Raw genomic sequence first — 16,955 nt, 5'->3', positions numbered from 1 at the left:
TCTCCTGGGAAGCTGAGAGGCCTCAGAGAAAATGAAAACAATTCTGATCTCCTTTGCTTCTCCTGTGCTGTGCTCATGTGGAATGTGTTTAAAAATGAAAACAATTCTGATCTCATGTGCTTCTCCTGTGCTGTGCCCATGTGGAATGTGTTTGGGGATTGTTCACCCACAGGGGATTGTTCCATTGCATTCTGCTGGGAGTTGTTTTCACTCTTTGGCCAATCAGAGCCGAGCTGTGTCAGACTCTGGAGAGAGTCAGGAGTTTTCATTATTATCTTTATAACATTTACTAAGTATCCTTTTTGTATTCTTTAGTATAATACAGTACTTTTTAATACAATATTATAAAGTAATAAATCAGCCTTCTGAGAACACAGAGTCAGATTCATCACTCCTGCCTTGGTTGGGGCATTGCCCAGCAAATCCAACAGCAAGTGGGAATGAAAACTTCTGGATTCTGCCTTTTCCTGATGTTTGGAGTGTGTTTGCTGTGCCCATCAAAGCCCACCCTGAGCTGTGGGAGCAGAGGGATTCTCCAGGGGGAATCTGTGGCATTCCTGCTGCAACAACAGGGAAAAAGGGAAGGAGGAGAAGAAAAAGCAGAAGAAAATAAAAGATTTTTGTCCCACCTCCTCAGTTCTCCAAGAAAATACATTGTCTTGGAATTCTTCCAAATTATCACAGGCAGAGAGGACAAGGGGGATTTGAACTAAAAGGGGATTTAGGTGGGATATTGGGAAGAATTCCTTCCCTGTGAGCTGGGGAGGTCCTGGCACAGGCTGCCCAGGGGAGCTGGGAAAAACTTCCTCATTCCTGGAAGTGTCCAAGGCCAGGCTGGACAGGGCTTAGAGCAACCTGGGACAGTGGAAGGTGTCCCTGGCCAGGGGTGGAACAGGATGGGATTTAGGGTTCTTTCCAACCCAAAGGATTTCATGGTTCTGGGATGATCCCAGCATGGAGAGTTCAGGGAGCTGATCCCCAGCACTTCTGGAGATGTGAGAGTAAAACCTCCATGTCAGATCAATCCTGAGCTAAGAGCAGAGAGTGGGAGCAGGACTTTTCCACCCTGGATCTACACAATCCATACAGAGACACAGGGCCCAACACCTCTCATCTGAAGGCTCAAAAAAATAAAAGAATAAAAAATTCCACCTTTTCTCTCAGAAGGAACTGCTGTTCTGGAGTTTAATCCCTTTTCCAGGTGAACACTGCAAACCCAGCTGAGCAATCCAGAGGAACAGTGGGATGTGTCCTTCCCCTTCCTCCCAGGGGGGCTCCTCCTGCCAGCCCCACCCCAAATCCCACAGATCCCACAGATCCCAGCCCCAGCTCTGCCTCCTCTGTCCCTGCTCCTCATCACACCTTGGCTCCCTGTCAGGATTCCAGAGCCTGGGGCTGGAAGGGAGCCAGGGGCTGCTGGAACTCAAGCTGTCAGCCCTGCTCTCCCTAAATCCTCTGCAGAATCCTTCAAAGAACCCCTTGCACTCATCCCTGACAGCTCCTTCCCAACAATTTTCACTGGGGAAGATTCCTCTGCAGAGCTCAGCTGTTCTGCAGCCTCTTTTTTTCCAAGAGAAATCATTCCCTCTGTTGTTCCAGCTGATTTCTGCCACATTTCAGGCCCTGTTCCCCCAAAAAAGCCTTTCCTTACTGGGATAAGTGCTGCACTTCCACTCAGCCCTGCCTCTGTGAATCCAGATGGCTGCAATCCCTCGGGATTTGTGGCATTTGCTACAAGCTGTCCCTTCCTGTCCCATCCCAGGTCTGCTCTGAGCCAGCAGCAGCCTAAGGGCTCCACTCAATCCTTTGTCCTCTCCATTTCTTGGGCATGCAATCCCAGGGAGCTGTCCCAGCCCAGGTGAGTCCTGCTCCTCTCTCCTGACCCCACTGCAGGGCTTGCAGAGTGACTCAGCCTCGTGGCTCTCTCTCCTCCTGCTCCATCATTTTCCAACATTTTCTTCCTGCTGGGATCCTCTTGGAACCCTGGAATTTGAAACTTTCTGTGCTGAAAGGCTCAGACCCACAAGAGAACACTGCATTTGACCTAAGGCTGAGGAAAAAACTTCCAAAATTCACTGACAACACTAAAATTATGGGTGTGTAGTTAGGTAGAAGTGTGTGAAAACTTAAGAGTTGAGAGTTTTAGAATCTAGAAATAAATATAAAGCAAGACAGAAGTTTTAGGGCAGAGACAGGTTGCTCTTCTTTACCTTCTTCTTCCTTCTTCTCCATGGGTTTGGGTGGTATTTTGTAATTTTGTAAAAGTCCACATTACAAGCTTCCAAAGATCAGTTATTAAATTAAAAAGGAAAATAATCTAAGTGTCATTTCTTAATTAGACAGTTTAGTCTTCAAAGAATAATTAGCCATTTTGTGCCTTACTACTGAAGAGCTACAAAACTCAGAGTTGTAAGATGTTCATTAGATATTCAAATAGATATTTATTTATTTCAGTGATAAAAAATAATAAACACCTCAGTCCAAACATGAACTACCATCTCAAGAGGCTCCAATCCCACCCTCCAGAGCCCACAGGATCCTGCTGCCTGCACCAGCACCATCAGCTGTCCCTCTCCTGCCCCTGAGTGACAGCTCCAAGTGACATTAAAGCCACCCCAGAGGGCAGAGGTCAGGCATTAACCCCATCTCTGCCACTCCTCTGTCACTGGGGGAGGATCCAAACATCATTTTCCTGCCCCAAAAAATCACCCTGTGAGTTATCAGCATTGCCTTCACTCCATGCAGAACTTCACTGGAGGGGAAACTCAGCGAGAGAGATCTGGGTTTGGGGTTTGGGCTGATTCTGAGCTGCATCTGAACTCATCCTGGGCTGAATTTTACTCATTTTGAGCTGCATTTAATTGATTCTGAGCTGAGTTTTACTGATTTTGACCTGCATTTTACTGATTCTGAGCAGCATTTTATTGATTCTGAATTTGAACTGATACTGAGCTGAATTTGATTGATTCTGAGCTGAATTTTACTGATTTTGAGCTGTATTTAATTGATTCTCAGCTGAATTTTGTTGTGCTGCATTTGAACTGATTCCAAGCTGCATTTAATTGATTCTCAGCTGAATTTTACTGATTTTGACCTGCATTTTACTGATTCTGAGCAGTATTTGATTCTGAGCTGCATTTGAACTGATTCTGAGCTGGTTTTAACTGATTTTAGCTGCATTTTACTGAGCTGCATTTGAACTGATTCTGAGCTGAGTTTTACTGATTTTGAGCTGCATTTAATTGATCCTGAGCTGTATTTCATTGGGCTACATTTGAACTTACTCTGAATTGAATTTTACTGATTTGGAGCTGTATTTAATTGATATAGAGCTGTGCTTTATTGTGCTGAATTCTACTGATCTTGAGCTGCATTTTACTGATTCTGAGCAGCATTTTATTGATTCTGAGCTGAATTTGAACTGGTTTTGAGCTGGTTTTAGCTGCATTTTACTGAGCTGCATTTGAATTTTACTGATTCTGAGCTGCACTAATTGTTTAATTGTTTTACTGATTCTGAGCTGCATTTTATTGATTCTGAGCTGGTTTTAACTGATTTTACCTGCATTTTATTGAGCTGCATTTCACTGATTCTGAGCTGAATTTGAATTGATTTTGAGCTGGTTTTAACTGATTTTAGCTGCATTTTACTGAGCTGCATTTGAATTGATTCTGAGTTGAATTTTACTGATTCTGAGCTGCATTAATTGTTTAATTGCTTTACTGATTCTGAGCTGCATTTTAGTGATTCTGAACTAAATTTGAAATGATTTTGAGCTGGTTTTAACTGATTTTACCAGCATTTTACTGAGCTGCATTTGAACTGATTCTGAGCTGCATTTCACTGATTCTGAGCTGAATTTGAACCGGTTTTGAGCTGGTTTTAACTGATTTTAGCTGCATTTTATTGAGCTGCTTTTTAGCGATTCTGAGCTGAATTTGAACTGATTCTGAGCTGGCTTTAACTGATTCCGAGCTGCATTTTAGTGATTCTGAGCTGAATTTGAACTGGTTTTAGCTGCATTTTACTGAGCTGCATTTGAACTGATTCTGAGCTGCATTTTAGTGATTCTGAGCTGCATTTCACTGATTCTGAGCTGAATTTGAACTGATTTTGAGCTGGTTTTAATTGACTGAGCTCTATTTTAACCAAGGTTCAACACTTTGGGTTCCCCCAGCTCCCCTCCCTTGCTCACCTCTATACTGAAGTAGCCTCTGTCCACGTAGTCCCCCAGGAAGAGGTAGCGGGTGTTGTTGGGTGATCCTCCCACCTCAAACAGCTTCATCAGGTCAAAGAACTGCCCGTGGATGTCACCACACACTGGGGGACAGCAAGGAGAGCACAAAGGAGGGACAGAATTACCACGCTAAGAAAAGCAAGGTCATGACAGCAGCGAGGAGCAGAGAGAGCACCGGCAAAATCCTCTCAGCAGAGTGAAAAAATCTTTGGGGGTGGAAGGAACAGGGCAAAAAAACCTGCTGGGGTTAGGCAGGTTGTTATTCAGGAATTGAGCCATGAGCTCTAGGGGAATTTAGGTCTCATAAGCTTTTGGAGGGCTATTTCACACCCAAGATAGCTCAGCTACCTCAGAAGGCAGAAAATCAGCAGGGTGGCTTCTGTGGCAGTGTTGGAAATAAAGAGGTTTTAATAAAAGGCAAAATAACAAAACTCTGTATTTACAGAGAAAAACCCAGCCAGGTGCAAGAGGTCCTTGCTCCTGGTAAACACCTCACAAAAGTGATTTGTTTCTTTGTTCTTTTTCCAGTGAATTGCTCAGGTGGGACTTTTTGGCTCCTAATTGGCCATCCTTAAGTTTGAGGTGAATCCCCCAGGTCCTGTGAGATGTCTTTTCACCTAACTGAGGAGAGAAAGTTCTGAGCTTATTTCCTTTTTAAGAGGACAAGAGATAGTTTTGTCACTCTGTCAACAGAGAGCACATTCCTATGTGAAAAACGTCAATAATTTGTTTTTAAAATTTTAAAAGCTTAATAGTAATAAAATGGTTATAAAAATCGCAATATAATTAGAGTAATTATAATTTGAACAATGAGAATTAGGACAATATGAGACAATAAAAACAAAGAGTTAAGGACAGTCTGGGTACCTCTTTCTGGGCAAAATAAACCCAAAAAGGAGCCACTTTAACAGAGGATTAACCCTTAAAGCAACAGCCTGTTGCACATTCACACACCCCATCCATGGTGCATCAATTCCATCACACACAGGATTCTGTCTGGGCAGGGTCAGCTCCTGCCTCTGAACCCAAACGTGAGTGAGGTGGGCAGAAGTTCATTTCTCCTGATAATGGAGCAATAAATTCTCTTTCTCTGAAAGATTTCAGTGTCCTGTGGCTGCTGTCTGGTGCAAGGACCTCATTCCTTTCTTTAAAAAAATATCCCACACCCACAGTTCCTATTTTAACTCCAAAACTTCCATTTTAACTCCAAAACTACCTTTACTATCCTATTAAAATGTTCATACAGCACCACTAATCAACAGAACATAGTACAGACAGTAAATATCTGCCTAGAGGTATTTAATGTGCACTTTTCACACCTTTTCAGGAGCTCTGACCTGTGATTGGAGCCTCCACCTCGATCATGGTTTTCTCGTGCCTCAGGATGGCGGCGCCGTCGTTGATGATTTTCAGCGCCGCCTCCTCCTCCAGCCGCCCTTCCTTCACCAAGTGGCTCTTGAGGACGTCGAGCCTGGGTTTGCCATCCTCAAACACCTCCTTCAGAGTGAGCCGCTGCGTGGGAGGGAACGGGACAGCTGCAAAGGCAAGGCAAGGCAAGGAGTCAGCTTCTCAGGAGAGAGGGAGGGACAGGCTCTGCTTCTCTTGGGAAACTGAATCCACAAACATCAGAGGTTTGTTGTTGTAGTGTGGTTTTATGTTTTATTATAGTTTGGTCTTTGTGTCCTCTTATTTTCCCCAAATGGTTTACCTCAGATTGTACCCCCTCCCTCTACCTGTGTAATCCCTCTCCTTTGCTGGGATCATCCCTGGCTCTCTGGCAGTCACTCAGCATCCCTTCCCCTCCATCGAGAACTTTCAGTCCAGGACGCTGAGTGATCAGGAAATGCTGGGATGGGGTTTGATTTGGGATGAGGGGCTTGCTCTGGGATGAGGAGATGCTGGGATGGGGTTTGATTTGGGATGAGGGGTTTGCTCTGGGATGAGGAGATGCTGGGATGGGGTTTGCTCTGGGATGAGGAGATGCTGGGATGGGGTTTGCTCTGGGATGAGGAGATGCTGGGATGGGGCTTGCTCTGGGATGAGGAGATGTTGGGATGGGGTTTGATTTGGGATGAGGAGGAGATGCTGGGATGGGGTTTGATTTGGGATGAGGAGGAGATGCTGGGATGGGGTTTGATTTGGGATGAGGGGTTTGCTCTGGGATGAGGAGATGCTGGGATGGGGTTTGCTCTGGGATGAGGAGATGCTGGGATGGGGTTTGATTTGGGATGAGGAGATGCTGGGATGGGGTTTGCTCTGGGATGAGGAGATGCTGGGATGGGGTTTGCTCTGGGATGAGGAGATGCTGGGATGGGGTTTGCTCTGGGATGAGGAGATGCTGGGATGGGGTTTGCTCTGGGATGAGCAAACCCAGAGCTCCAGAAAAAGCCTCTCATCCCAGTGCAGACCCCACAGGGAGCTGGCATCACCCTCCCAGCCTCGAGGATAAGGCACAAAACTCCCCCAAAAAGCTCTGCAGTCTGCAGGGATGGGGGCAGCTGGACACAGCATCTCAGCCTTGCCAGGCATCCCCCAAAATCTGGAATGCAGAGGGGATTTTAATGGTGGTGGTGCCAGTCTGGGTCTGAGCAAGCACCTCCAAGAGCCTCTGTGAGCAAGGAACCCAGCCACTGGATCATGAACCATCTTTCCACCACTCTGCTTCTCCTGGGAGGGTGGAAGGCAGAGTCACAGATGAGTAATGCCATGATTGACTCACCATTAACAGAAAAACATTATTATATAGGTGAAGAAAAGTTTATAGATTTATAGTTGTGTTGTACCCCTGGTGTGGTTATCAAGGGACAGCTGGCAGGGCTGGCTGTCCCTGTGGAACACCTGAGCTCCAGTCAGGATTTGAGGAAGAGATCTCCACCACTGGACAGCCAAGGGGCTGATGGACAGAACTTTGGGAGGGGTTAAAGGGCTAAAAAGGGAAAACCTCTATGGTGAGGGGGCTGAGCACATGGTGGGGAAAATGCCACAACCTTTTCTCTTTGTTCAGTCTCCTGTTGTATTTTTGATAAGGTTTAATAAACTTTCCTAAACTGTGAAAAGTGAGGAGCTGTTTCTCACACCCAGGAAAATACCTGGGATGCAAATCAAAGCCTTGTCCTCACCCAGCAGCCACCAAAGACTGGGGAGGTCACACCTCGAGGGCTGTGCCCAGTTCTGGGACCTCACTGAGGGCTGGAGTCCACCAGGGAAGGGAACAGAGCTGGGGAAGGGTTTGGGGCACCAGGAGAGGCTGAGGGAGCTGGGCAGGGGCTCAGCCTGGAGCAAAGGAGGCTCAGGGGGGACCTTGTGGCTCTGCACAGCTCCTGCCAGGAGGGGACAGCCAGGGGGATTTGGGATCTTATCCAGGGAACAGGGACAGGAGAGGGAACGGCCTCAGGCCATGCCAGGTTAGACAGCAGCAGGAATTTCTTCCTGGAAAGGGCTGTTAAATATAGGAAGGGATTGCCCAGGGAGGCTTGGAGTCCCCAGCCCTGGGGGTGTCCAAGGAACACCTGGAAGTGGCACTCAGTACTCTGGGCTGGTGACAAGGTGGGGACTGGGCACAGCTTGGCCCTGGTGATCCCAGAGCTCTCTTCCAAGCTGAACCATCCAGTGATACACTAAAATATTGAATTTTGAATTTTCCAGGATAGACCTGGCCAAATAACCCAGGGAGAAGAGCAGGGCCACAGCTCCCTTTTAAATGCAAATCCAGCAGCAATTTACCCTGAAAACCCCCAAGAGGAAAGGAGGAGAGGAGGAGAGGAGGCACAAGAGATTCTTTACAGTTGAACATCAATTTTCAAATCACAGGAACTGCAGGAGTGGCTCTAATGAAAGGGGAGCTGGTGCCTGCAACGAGGTGGCCTCACTTTCATGGATCCCTTTGGAAGTTGTGCTCTGTGTCCCACGTGCCTGAATGCTCCAGAGCCTTCCCCACCAAGCTGACAATTAAACCAGACCTGCTTAAACCAACACAGGCTGGAGCAGGGCTTTTTCTGCATCCACTGCTCAGCTCTGCTCCAAAAGGAAAAAAAAAAAGACCCCTCTGGAGATGGATGAATAAATAATTTTGCAGGATTTTTTCCCTCTGGGTCACTGAGGGAGGAAATGAGGGAAGATGTGGGGCTGGCACCAACAGGATCAGCTGGGATGAGGGAGGGTAAAAGGAAGGAAAAAGGTGGAAATGCCAGCCCAGGACTTGGAATAAAGGATTTTTTGGGACACTGAGAGGCTGGAAAATGATTTTGTAAGTGGTGGTTCTGGAATCTGCCATCTGACTCCAAAGGGAGCCAGGGAGGGCAACGGATTTACAAGGAAGAGAGGAGAGAAACAGAAACCATTCACCTCCATATTCCGCAGCCCTCAAGCATGGCCAACACCTCTGGAGCCACAGCAAGGGAGTGAGAAGCCCCAGAAGTGGGGCTGGAGAGCTCAGCAAAGATGGGATGTGACCCCAGGACAGCACTGCCCATCCAGAGATCCACAGGAAGCTTTTTGCCTTTTCCTGGTAGCCCCAGCCAGCAAAGTTATGCAAGATCAAATCTGAGGCTTCAGCCAAGAAGTTTTATGTAAGTTCCCTCCTTGGCTTTGCTCAGCTCCACTCCCACAAGGAGCTGGGCACGACCAGGAACCGGCTCCTCCTTGGCTCTGCCAGGGTTTCAGGCACCCCACTTGAATTCAACACCTCAATTTATCCTTATCCATGCTCCATTCTCTTGGACAGGAGGAAGAGGATGCTCCTGCAGCCAGGCAGGGCTCTCCAACAGTGGGAACAGCCCTGAGAGCAAACTGACCTGGAATTTTGTACCTCCAGGGCATGGAGAAGGGTGGAGAGACTCACCCAGCTCCTGCTTCTATCTGAAAAATGAGGAGACAAATCCTTATCTCACAAATCAAGAAATCAGAGTGGTGGAATGGCTTGGGATGGAAGGAGCTTCCACCTCCCCAGGTTGCTCCAAGCCCTGTCCAGCCTTCCAGGGACACTTCCAGGGATCCAGAGCAGCCACAACTCCTCTGGGAATTCCATCCCAGCCCCTTCCCACCCTCCCAGGGAAGAATTCCTTCTCTACATCCACCCTAAATTCCCCCTCTTTCAGCTCAAATCCATTGCTCCTGTCACTGCAATTCCATGGTTGGTCCTGGAATGCCCAGGCAGTGGGTTAAGCTCATCCTCACAGCCAGGTCCAAAATAATTAATGAAAATGATGGATAAACCACTCCCAATGTCCCAAGAATTCAACCCTGTCACCTCAGAGCCACCTTCCCTCTGCACACAAACCCAGGAGTTGTTTGAGCAGTGAAATCTGCAGCTCTGGGGTTTGTCAATCCACCAAGGGCATCCAAAACAAAGACAATTCCTGCTCCACGTGCTGAGGGCCCAACCACAACAAAAAGCAAGCAAAGTTTGAGGTGTGAAACGGATTAAAAGGTCAGGTGAGCCCAAGGGAAAATGAAAAGGAAATTAAAAGGAAAATCAAAGGGATCTCTTTGCTGGATTCCAGGGCAGGATTCCATTTCCTGCCAAATTATCTGGATTTTATTTATCAGGCCTCGAGCAAGGGGGTGTTTGCAACACTCTGAGAGGACATGGATAGCTAAGGATGGGAGAATTTGGGAAAAAGCTGCTTTTCCACCACCAGCAGTGAGAGATGAAAATCCCACAGGAAAAAAAAAAATCCCATTCCTCCCTATTTCTGTCCTTAAAATGCACTTAAAATTCAGCTTGATCAGGGCTGCCCCATCCTCAGCTCCAGAGGAGAACACAGAGTGATCCACAAATGATTGTTTATATATCCCAGAGTCCCTGGGATGGCTGCAGGGAGCAGCTGAGGCGGATTCATTACTGAAAAAGGAGCAGGAGCTCCGAGCCTGGAGAGGCAGCGCTGGCCAAACGCTGCTCCCGGGGGCTGCAGGGAAAAGGGATCCCCTGAATCCCCCCACAAAATAACCCCACAGCATTCAAATTTCACAAAAAACAAACTGGAGAGAGGTTTCCCTGCAGCTCCTGCTGCACAGCTGGGAGAGAATCCAAACAAAGCCACTTCCCTGCTCGCTCCTCAGCACAGAGCAGATGGTGAGGGATGCACTTTGGAGCAAAAAAAAAAGCACATTTTGGGGCAAAACTGAGGATTTGGACATTGAGGAGGTTGAATGGGCCAGCAAAGATAGAAACATTCCCTGGAAAAGTCCACCCAAACCCCCTGAGAAAGGGAGAAGAAGCTCCAGGGCTGAGCTGGGCACAGCACAAGCAGCAGGGCGGGGTTTTTTTTTTTCCTCTTTCCCAATTTCCCAATGTTATTTTTATCCCAGATTTTATTCCCATTCACACCTAACCTACATTCATCTATTCAAAGCTGAGTCCAGGGCTCACATGGAGCTGGCTCAGAGGGAATAATGTGGAGAAATCCAGCACAAAAATGGCTCTTTTTTTGCTGGGAAAAAGGTGGATTTTCAGCATTCAGAGTCATTAAGGAGGAACAAACCCTTGGAGGCAGGGGATGGATGTCACTGTCACTCCAGCAGTGCTCCAGCCACCCTGCTTTTCCTGCTGCACCACCCCAGATCCAGGCCAAAAGCAAGGACAGGCTGGATCTCAGCAGCTGGGTGAAGCTGGAATCCCAGAATTATCCAGCTTGGAAAAGCCCTCCAAGGTCATCAGTTCCATTCTGTGCCCAATTCCCAGCTCAGAGCACTGAGTGCCAGGCCCAGGCATTCCTTAGAAACCTCCAGGGATGGGAATTCCACCACCTCCCAATGCCTGGCCACCCTATTTATCAGCAACCACCCTATTTTCCTTGGAATAATCCTTCTTCTTCCCAAAATGATTCAACCACATGAATTTCTGGTCGTTAAACACAAAATTCTTTGCTTTAAGAATCCCCACCCTGGTTTCTGGGAGGTTTTTTCTCCCCTGATGTGCCCTGATGTGAAAACCTGCAGAACCAGGTGTGTGTGTGAGATCCTGATTTTTTCAAGCTTGGATCAAGCCCTGACAAATAATCTGTGTCATTTTCCAGAGCTGGCACAGGCAGCCTGACCCTGCCATGGCACAGAACTGTTCGTTCCAGCTGCAGGAACTCTGTGGGGGAAAAAAAAAAAAAAAAAAAAAAAATGGAGCTTCATCACCTCCCACCTGAGGAAATCATTAACTTCTCCCTTATTAAAATCAACATTAATGACAAAGAAAAATCTCCAAATGAAATAAACACCTTCTTGTATAAAAGCAGCAAGAGCCAGGAATTATTATTATTATATTGTTATTCTGTTTTCCCCACAATTTTTGCATGTCCAATCCTTCTTTTTTGCTCTGGATAAGGAACCCTCCAGATTTCAGAAGATCCCAAACAGAGGGGAAATAAAAACTTCCAAAACTCTGGAAGTGCTGCAGGAAGACCACAAGATTTGGGGTTGTCTGAATTCCTCTGGAGCAGCAGCTCCTTGGAGTGGATGGAGTTTAGAACGTCCCAGTTTTATCCAGAACTCCTGTGAGCTGAACCCGACCTCCCAGCGTGCTTCTGGTTTGGAGAGCTGCCTCTGATCCTCACCTGGAGCCACAGATTCCTTTTTGTAGGAAGACCAGAATAATCTGCTCACAATAACCCTAAAAATACCTGCATTGTAGGAGCTGAGTGAATGATTTCTTCGAAGGGCACAGTCACAGTCAGCCCAGAGCCACGGAGCCGCTCCCAGCAGCAAATCTGTCCCTGCCTCACCAGCTCCCAGGAGTAACACCCAAAATTTGAGGCCACCTTGGGAGAAGCTGGCAGGCCATGGGGCTGAGCAGGAGCCAGGTGCATTTAAGGCTAAAAAAAGCAGGTGGCAGCTCTGTGTATGGAAATGCAAACACAAAGAGAGAACAGCCCCGGCCGCGCTCGGGGCTCCCACGGAAACACAGCCTGCCCAAGAGGCTCCAAAGCTACACAGACCTCAGGCCAGCCATGGATTTCCAAGGAAATATCACAGCATTCCAGAATGGTTTGGGTGGGAAGGGACACTCAAGATCATCTCATGCCACCACACTAGGTCAGGTTGCTCCAAGCTGGACTTGGCCACTTCCAGGGATGGGGCAGGCAGAGATTTTCTGGGAAAACCAGCCCAGTGCCTCCCCACCCTCTGAAACCTTACAGCTCCCTAAAATCTTTGGGATAGCAGTGATTATCCTGCTTCTGCTGGGAATTTGGCCAGCAAACAGTGAGGCCAGGACCAAGCAAGGTGCCTTTGCTGAGGAGGATTCCCCAGCAGAGCTCAGGGCCAAGGTTTTGCCAGAGGCGGCGGTGCCGGTCCCACCAGGTGGAGCTGGAACTCTGCTCCCGTGGAGCTGGGCAGGATTAAACCCAGGAGGGTTTAATTAGAACAGAGGTGACTTAAGCCACAGCAGGCACCAGGTCCCAGGCAGCAGAGCTGCTCACAGAGCCCTCCTGGCATGGCAGCCAGGGCTCCTCACACCCCACACCCTGCCCTGACTCTCAACAAAGCTGAACCCAGAGCTGGATCCGTGGTGTTGGTCTGGCTCCTGCTCCTACCAAAGCTCCCCATGGATGACAGACCTCAAAATACTCTCAGTGGGCACCCTCAGCCTCCCTGAAGTGATAAAATCCACATTTGCTTGCAAGGCCCATCCAGTTTCCAGCTCAGATTTGGCTCCTCATGACCGGCACTGATGCGGATTTTCCTGGGATTGTCATTGAGCCAATCAGTCCAGAGCCTGGACATCACTGAGTGCCAGCTCAGCAAGCAGAGCCCAAACCCTGCAATTCCAGCCTGGAAAAACTCTTTGAGACCCTCCAGCTCTATAAACTTCCCAGAGGTTCAAAATCAATGTATTCCTAGAAAATCATCACTCAACAAACCCAGTGTCTCCCTCTCAGCCACTTCCCTGGCTCGCTCCTCAGCCACAGAGGCATATGGTGAGGGATGCACTTTGGAGCACAAAAAAAAGCATATTTTTGGGGTCAAAACTGAGGGTTTGGCATTGCGAGGGTGAAGGGGCCGATACAAAGATAGAAACAATTTCCTTGGAAAAGTCACCCAAACCCCCTGAGACAAGGGAGAAGAAAGCTCCAGGGCTGAGCTGGGCCGCAGCAACAAGCAGCAGGATGGGCTGGGTTTGTTTTTTTCCTCTTTCCCATTCCCAATGTTATTTTTAACAATCGAACCTGGGTTGTATACCCGCGGATTTTTCCCATGTACACCACCTAATCCTACATGGTCATCTATTCAAATCTGATTCAACATGGAGCTCACAATGGAGCATGGGCTCCTATGATAATGTGGAGACAAGTCCGCACAAAAAATGGGACTCTTTTTTTGCTGGGAAAAGGTGGATTTTCAGCTTCAGGAGTCATTAGGAGGAACAAACCCTTGGAGGCAGGGGTACTGGCGTGGTGCACTGGTTCACCCAGCGATGCATCCAGCCACCCTGCTTTCCTGCTGCTAACGCAACCACCCCAGATCCAGCCAAAAAGCAGGACAAACGAGGCCTGGATCTCAGCAAGCATGGAGTGATCGCTGGGAGATAAACAAGAATTATCCATCTTAGAAAGCCCTCCAAGGTCATCAGTTCCATTCTGTGCCAATTCCCCCGCCATAGGAAAAGAACTGATGAGCCTGCCCAGTCATTCTCCGTGTAGAACAACAGCATCCCATGATGGGAATGCCACCACCTTCCCAATGCCTGGTCCACCCATTTATCATCACCCACCACACCCTATTTTCTTGAATAATATCCTTCTTTCCTTACCCTAAAATGATTTCATGAACCAGTAATTATCTGAGATGCGTTAACAAAACAAAATTCTTTCTTTAAGAATCCCACGCGGCTGGTATTTCATCTGGTAGGGTTTATCTCCCCTGATTTGCCCTGATGTCTGAAAACAGCAGAACCAGTGTATGGGTGAAAGATCCTGATGGATTTTCCAAGCTTGGATCAAGCCCTACAAATAAGAATCTGTGCATTTTTCCAGGGCTGGGGCACAGGCAGCCGTGAGCCTGCCATGGTGGCACAGGAACTGTTTCGTGTCGTCTAGCTGCAGGGAACTCTGTGGGGGGGACTAAAGGAAAACTGGAACTACAAGAAAAAATAAAAAAAAATGGAGCTTCATCACCGTCACTGCCCTGGATGAATCAGTACACTTCTCCCCTTATTAAAATCAACATTAATACAAGAAAAAATCTCCAAATAGAAATAACACCGGTTCTTGTATAAAGCAGGCAAGAGCCAAGCCAGAATTATTATTATTATATTTTTATTACGGTTTTCCCCACCAAATATTGCATGTCCAATCCTGCTATAATTTTTGCTCTGGATAAGGAACCCTATCCAGATTTCAGAAGATCCAAATAGAGGGGAAATAAAAACTTCCAGAACTCTGGAAGTCTGCAGGAAAGACCACAAGATTTGGGTTGTCTGAATGCCTCTGGAGCAAAAAGCATCTCCTTAATGAGTGGATGGAGTTTAGAACGATCCCAGTTTTATCCGAAACTCCATGTGAGCTGAAACCACGAACTCTCCCGCGTGCTTCTTGTTTGTAGAGCTGCCTCTGATCCGCACCCTGGAGCCACGTTCCTTTTTGTAGGAAGACTCAAATAATCTGCTCGCAATAACCCGAAAATACCTACATTGGTAGGAGCTGATGCATGAGTTCTTCGATAGGGCACCAGTCACAGTCAGCACCAGAGGCCACGGAGTGCGCAGCCGCCCCACAATCAAATCTGTCCCGCCTCAACCATTTTGCCCGTAGTAGCCAGCGCGTCACAAAATTTGAGGCCCCTTGGGAGAAAGACTGGCACGCCATTGAGTCTTGAGCAGAGGGACCAGGTGCATTTAAAGGCTAAAAACCAGCAGTTGGCAGCTCTGTGGCTATGGGAAATGCTAAACACAATAGAGAAAGCCCCGGCCTAGCGGCTTCCGGTGCTCACACGGAAACCCAGCTCTGCCCCAGAGGACTCCAAAGCGACACAAGCCTCAGGCCAAATTGCCATGGATTTCACCATGAAATAACACAAAGAAAATTCGCAGAATTGGGGTTGGGTGGAAGAGGGATCACTCAAGATTGCAAGTGTCTTTCAATGGGCGCACCACACTAGGTCAGGTGTGCTCCAATTTCTGGACTTGGCCACTTCCGGGGGATTGGTGTCAGCAGAGATTTATTTTTCTGGGAAACCATCCCAGTGCCTCCCCACCCTCGTGTGAAACACCTTACCAACAGCTCCCTATAAATCTTTATGTGTGGGATGACTTCCATATTATCCTGCTTCTGCTGGGAATATTTGTGTGCCAGCAACTAGTTGGGCCAGGACCAATTCAAGTGCCTTTGCTGGGACAGGGATTCCCCAGCATGAGCTAGTGGCCAAGGTTTTGCCAGAGGGCGTCGGCTGGTCTCCGGGGGGGGACCATGTGTGAGCTGGACGCTGTCCGTGCTCCTCTTGTGTAGTGCGGGGCCAGATTATACCCAGGACGGGGTTAATGTAGCAGAGGGTGTGATCTTAAGCCACAGCAGACACCGGTTCCCAGGTGCGCAGAGACTGCTCACAGGAGCCCGTCCTGGCATGTAGCAGGCCAGGCTCCTCACACCCCACCAAATTCCCACACCTGCGCCCCTGACTCATTCAAACAAAGCTATGAACCTCAGAGCTGATCACGTGGTGTTTGTGGTGGCTGGTCTCCTGCTCCTATCGCGAGAAGCCTCTCCCCTGGATGACAGACCAGTCAAATAACTCTCAGTGGGCACCCTCAGCCTCCCTGAAGTATAAAATCCACTTTTGGCTGCAAGGCGCCATGCCAGTTTTTCCAGCTCAACTATTGGCCTTTACCCTCGATGACCGTGGCACAGGTGATTGCGGATTTTTGCCTGGGATTGTCCACACCCCCCCATTGAGCCAATCAGTCAGAGCTTGACATCACTGTTTGCAACTAGCAGCAAGCCCGAACCCTGCAGATTCCAGCTCCTGGAAAAAACTCTTCCTCTTTGAGACCCTTCGCAGCCTATACCGAACTTTCCCAGAGGGTTCAAAAGTCAATTGTATACTTTCCCTAGAAAGACATCAATCACTCAACAAACCCAGTGTCCCCGCTCCATATTGTGTTGGGATGGCAGGGCAGTCACTGGCAGATAGCCTGGAGGAAAAAATAGGAGGAGGAAAAAGGAGGAGGGATAAAAGGAGGAGGGAAAAAGGACGGAATAAGCCAATAAGGTGAGAATGCAAAGAAAGTGGAGGTGGGGCCGGCCCCCTCCCCTCTTGTTCTTTCTCCTCCCACTTTGCTTCCCCTCCCCTGCTTCTGCCTTTGCCTCTTTTTTCTTTCTTCCCCTGCCCCCTTTCTTTCCCCCTTCTTCCCCGCCCCTTCTGCCCCTCTGTGTCCCCGTATCCCATTGCTGCCCCGCCCCTGGTCTTCGCCTCCCCGGAGCGTGCGCCTCCCCTGTCCGTGCGTGCGTGCTGTGTGCCCCGTCTGTCGGGCCCTGCCCTCTGCCCCTGTGGCGGCACCCCGCCCCGTGCCGCCGTAGGGCCTCCGTCTCCCGCCTGCGTCTGCGGTCGGCTCTCCCTCCCTTCTGTCATCGCGGTGCCCTCCGCCCCCGCTCGCCCGCGTGCTGACCCTTTGGGCCCTCCCCTCCGCGCTCGCTTCCGTGTCTCCTTTGCCGCCTCTTCCCGCGGCACGTCTCGCTTCTCGTTCCGCGCCCGCTGCGCCTTGAAAACTTCTTTGCTGTTCGCTCCATTCCTCCGC

At 48.6% G+C, this 16,955-nt stretch overlaps 1 protein-coding gene across 3 annotated transcripts in view; it reads right to left on the bottom strand.

Moving 5' to 3' along the window:
* PPP3CC (protein phosphatase 3 catalytic subunit gamma) overlaps positions 1-16,955 on the bottom strand; it is a 47,348-nt gene that overhangs the window by 19,021 nt on the left and 11,372 nt on the right. For all 3 annotated transcript variants that reach the window (XM_050982832.1, XM_050982834.1, XM_050982833.1), the window contains exons 2-3: positions 5,575-5,772; positions 4,196-4,320 (exon numbers count right to left, since the gene is read on the bottom strand). In XM_050982832.1, the coding sequence (XP_050838789.1) occupies positions 4,196-4,320; positions 5,575-5,772 (323 nt within the window). The remainder of the gene's footprint in view (positions 1-4,195; positions 4,321-5,574; positions 5,773-16,955) is intronic.

This window comes from Serinus canaria, chromosome 22, assembly GCF_022539315.1.
Source record: "Serinus canaria isolate serCan28SL12 chromosome 22, serCan2020, whole genome shotgun sequence".
Classification (NCBI taxonomy): domain Eukaryota; kingdom Metazoa; phylum Chordata; class Aves; order Passeriformes; family Fringillidae; genus Serinus; species Serinus canaria.
The sequence above is the reverse complement of the archived record's forward strand: the minus strand, read 5'-3'. Positions and strand labels throughout refer to the sequence as shown.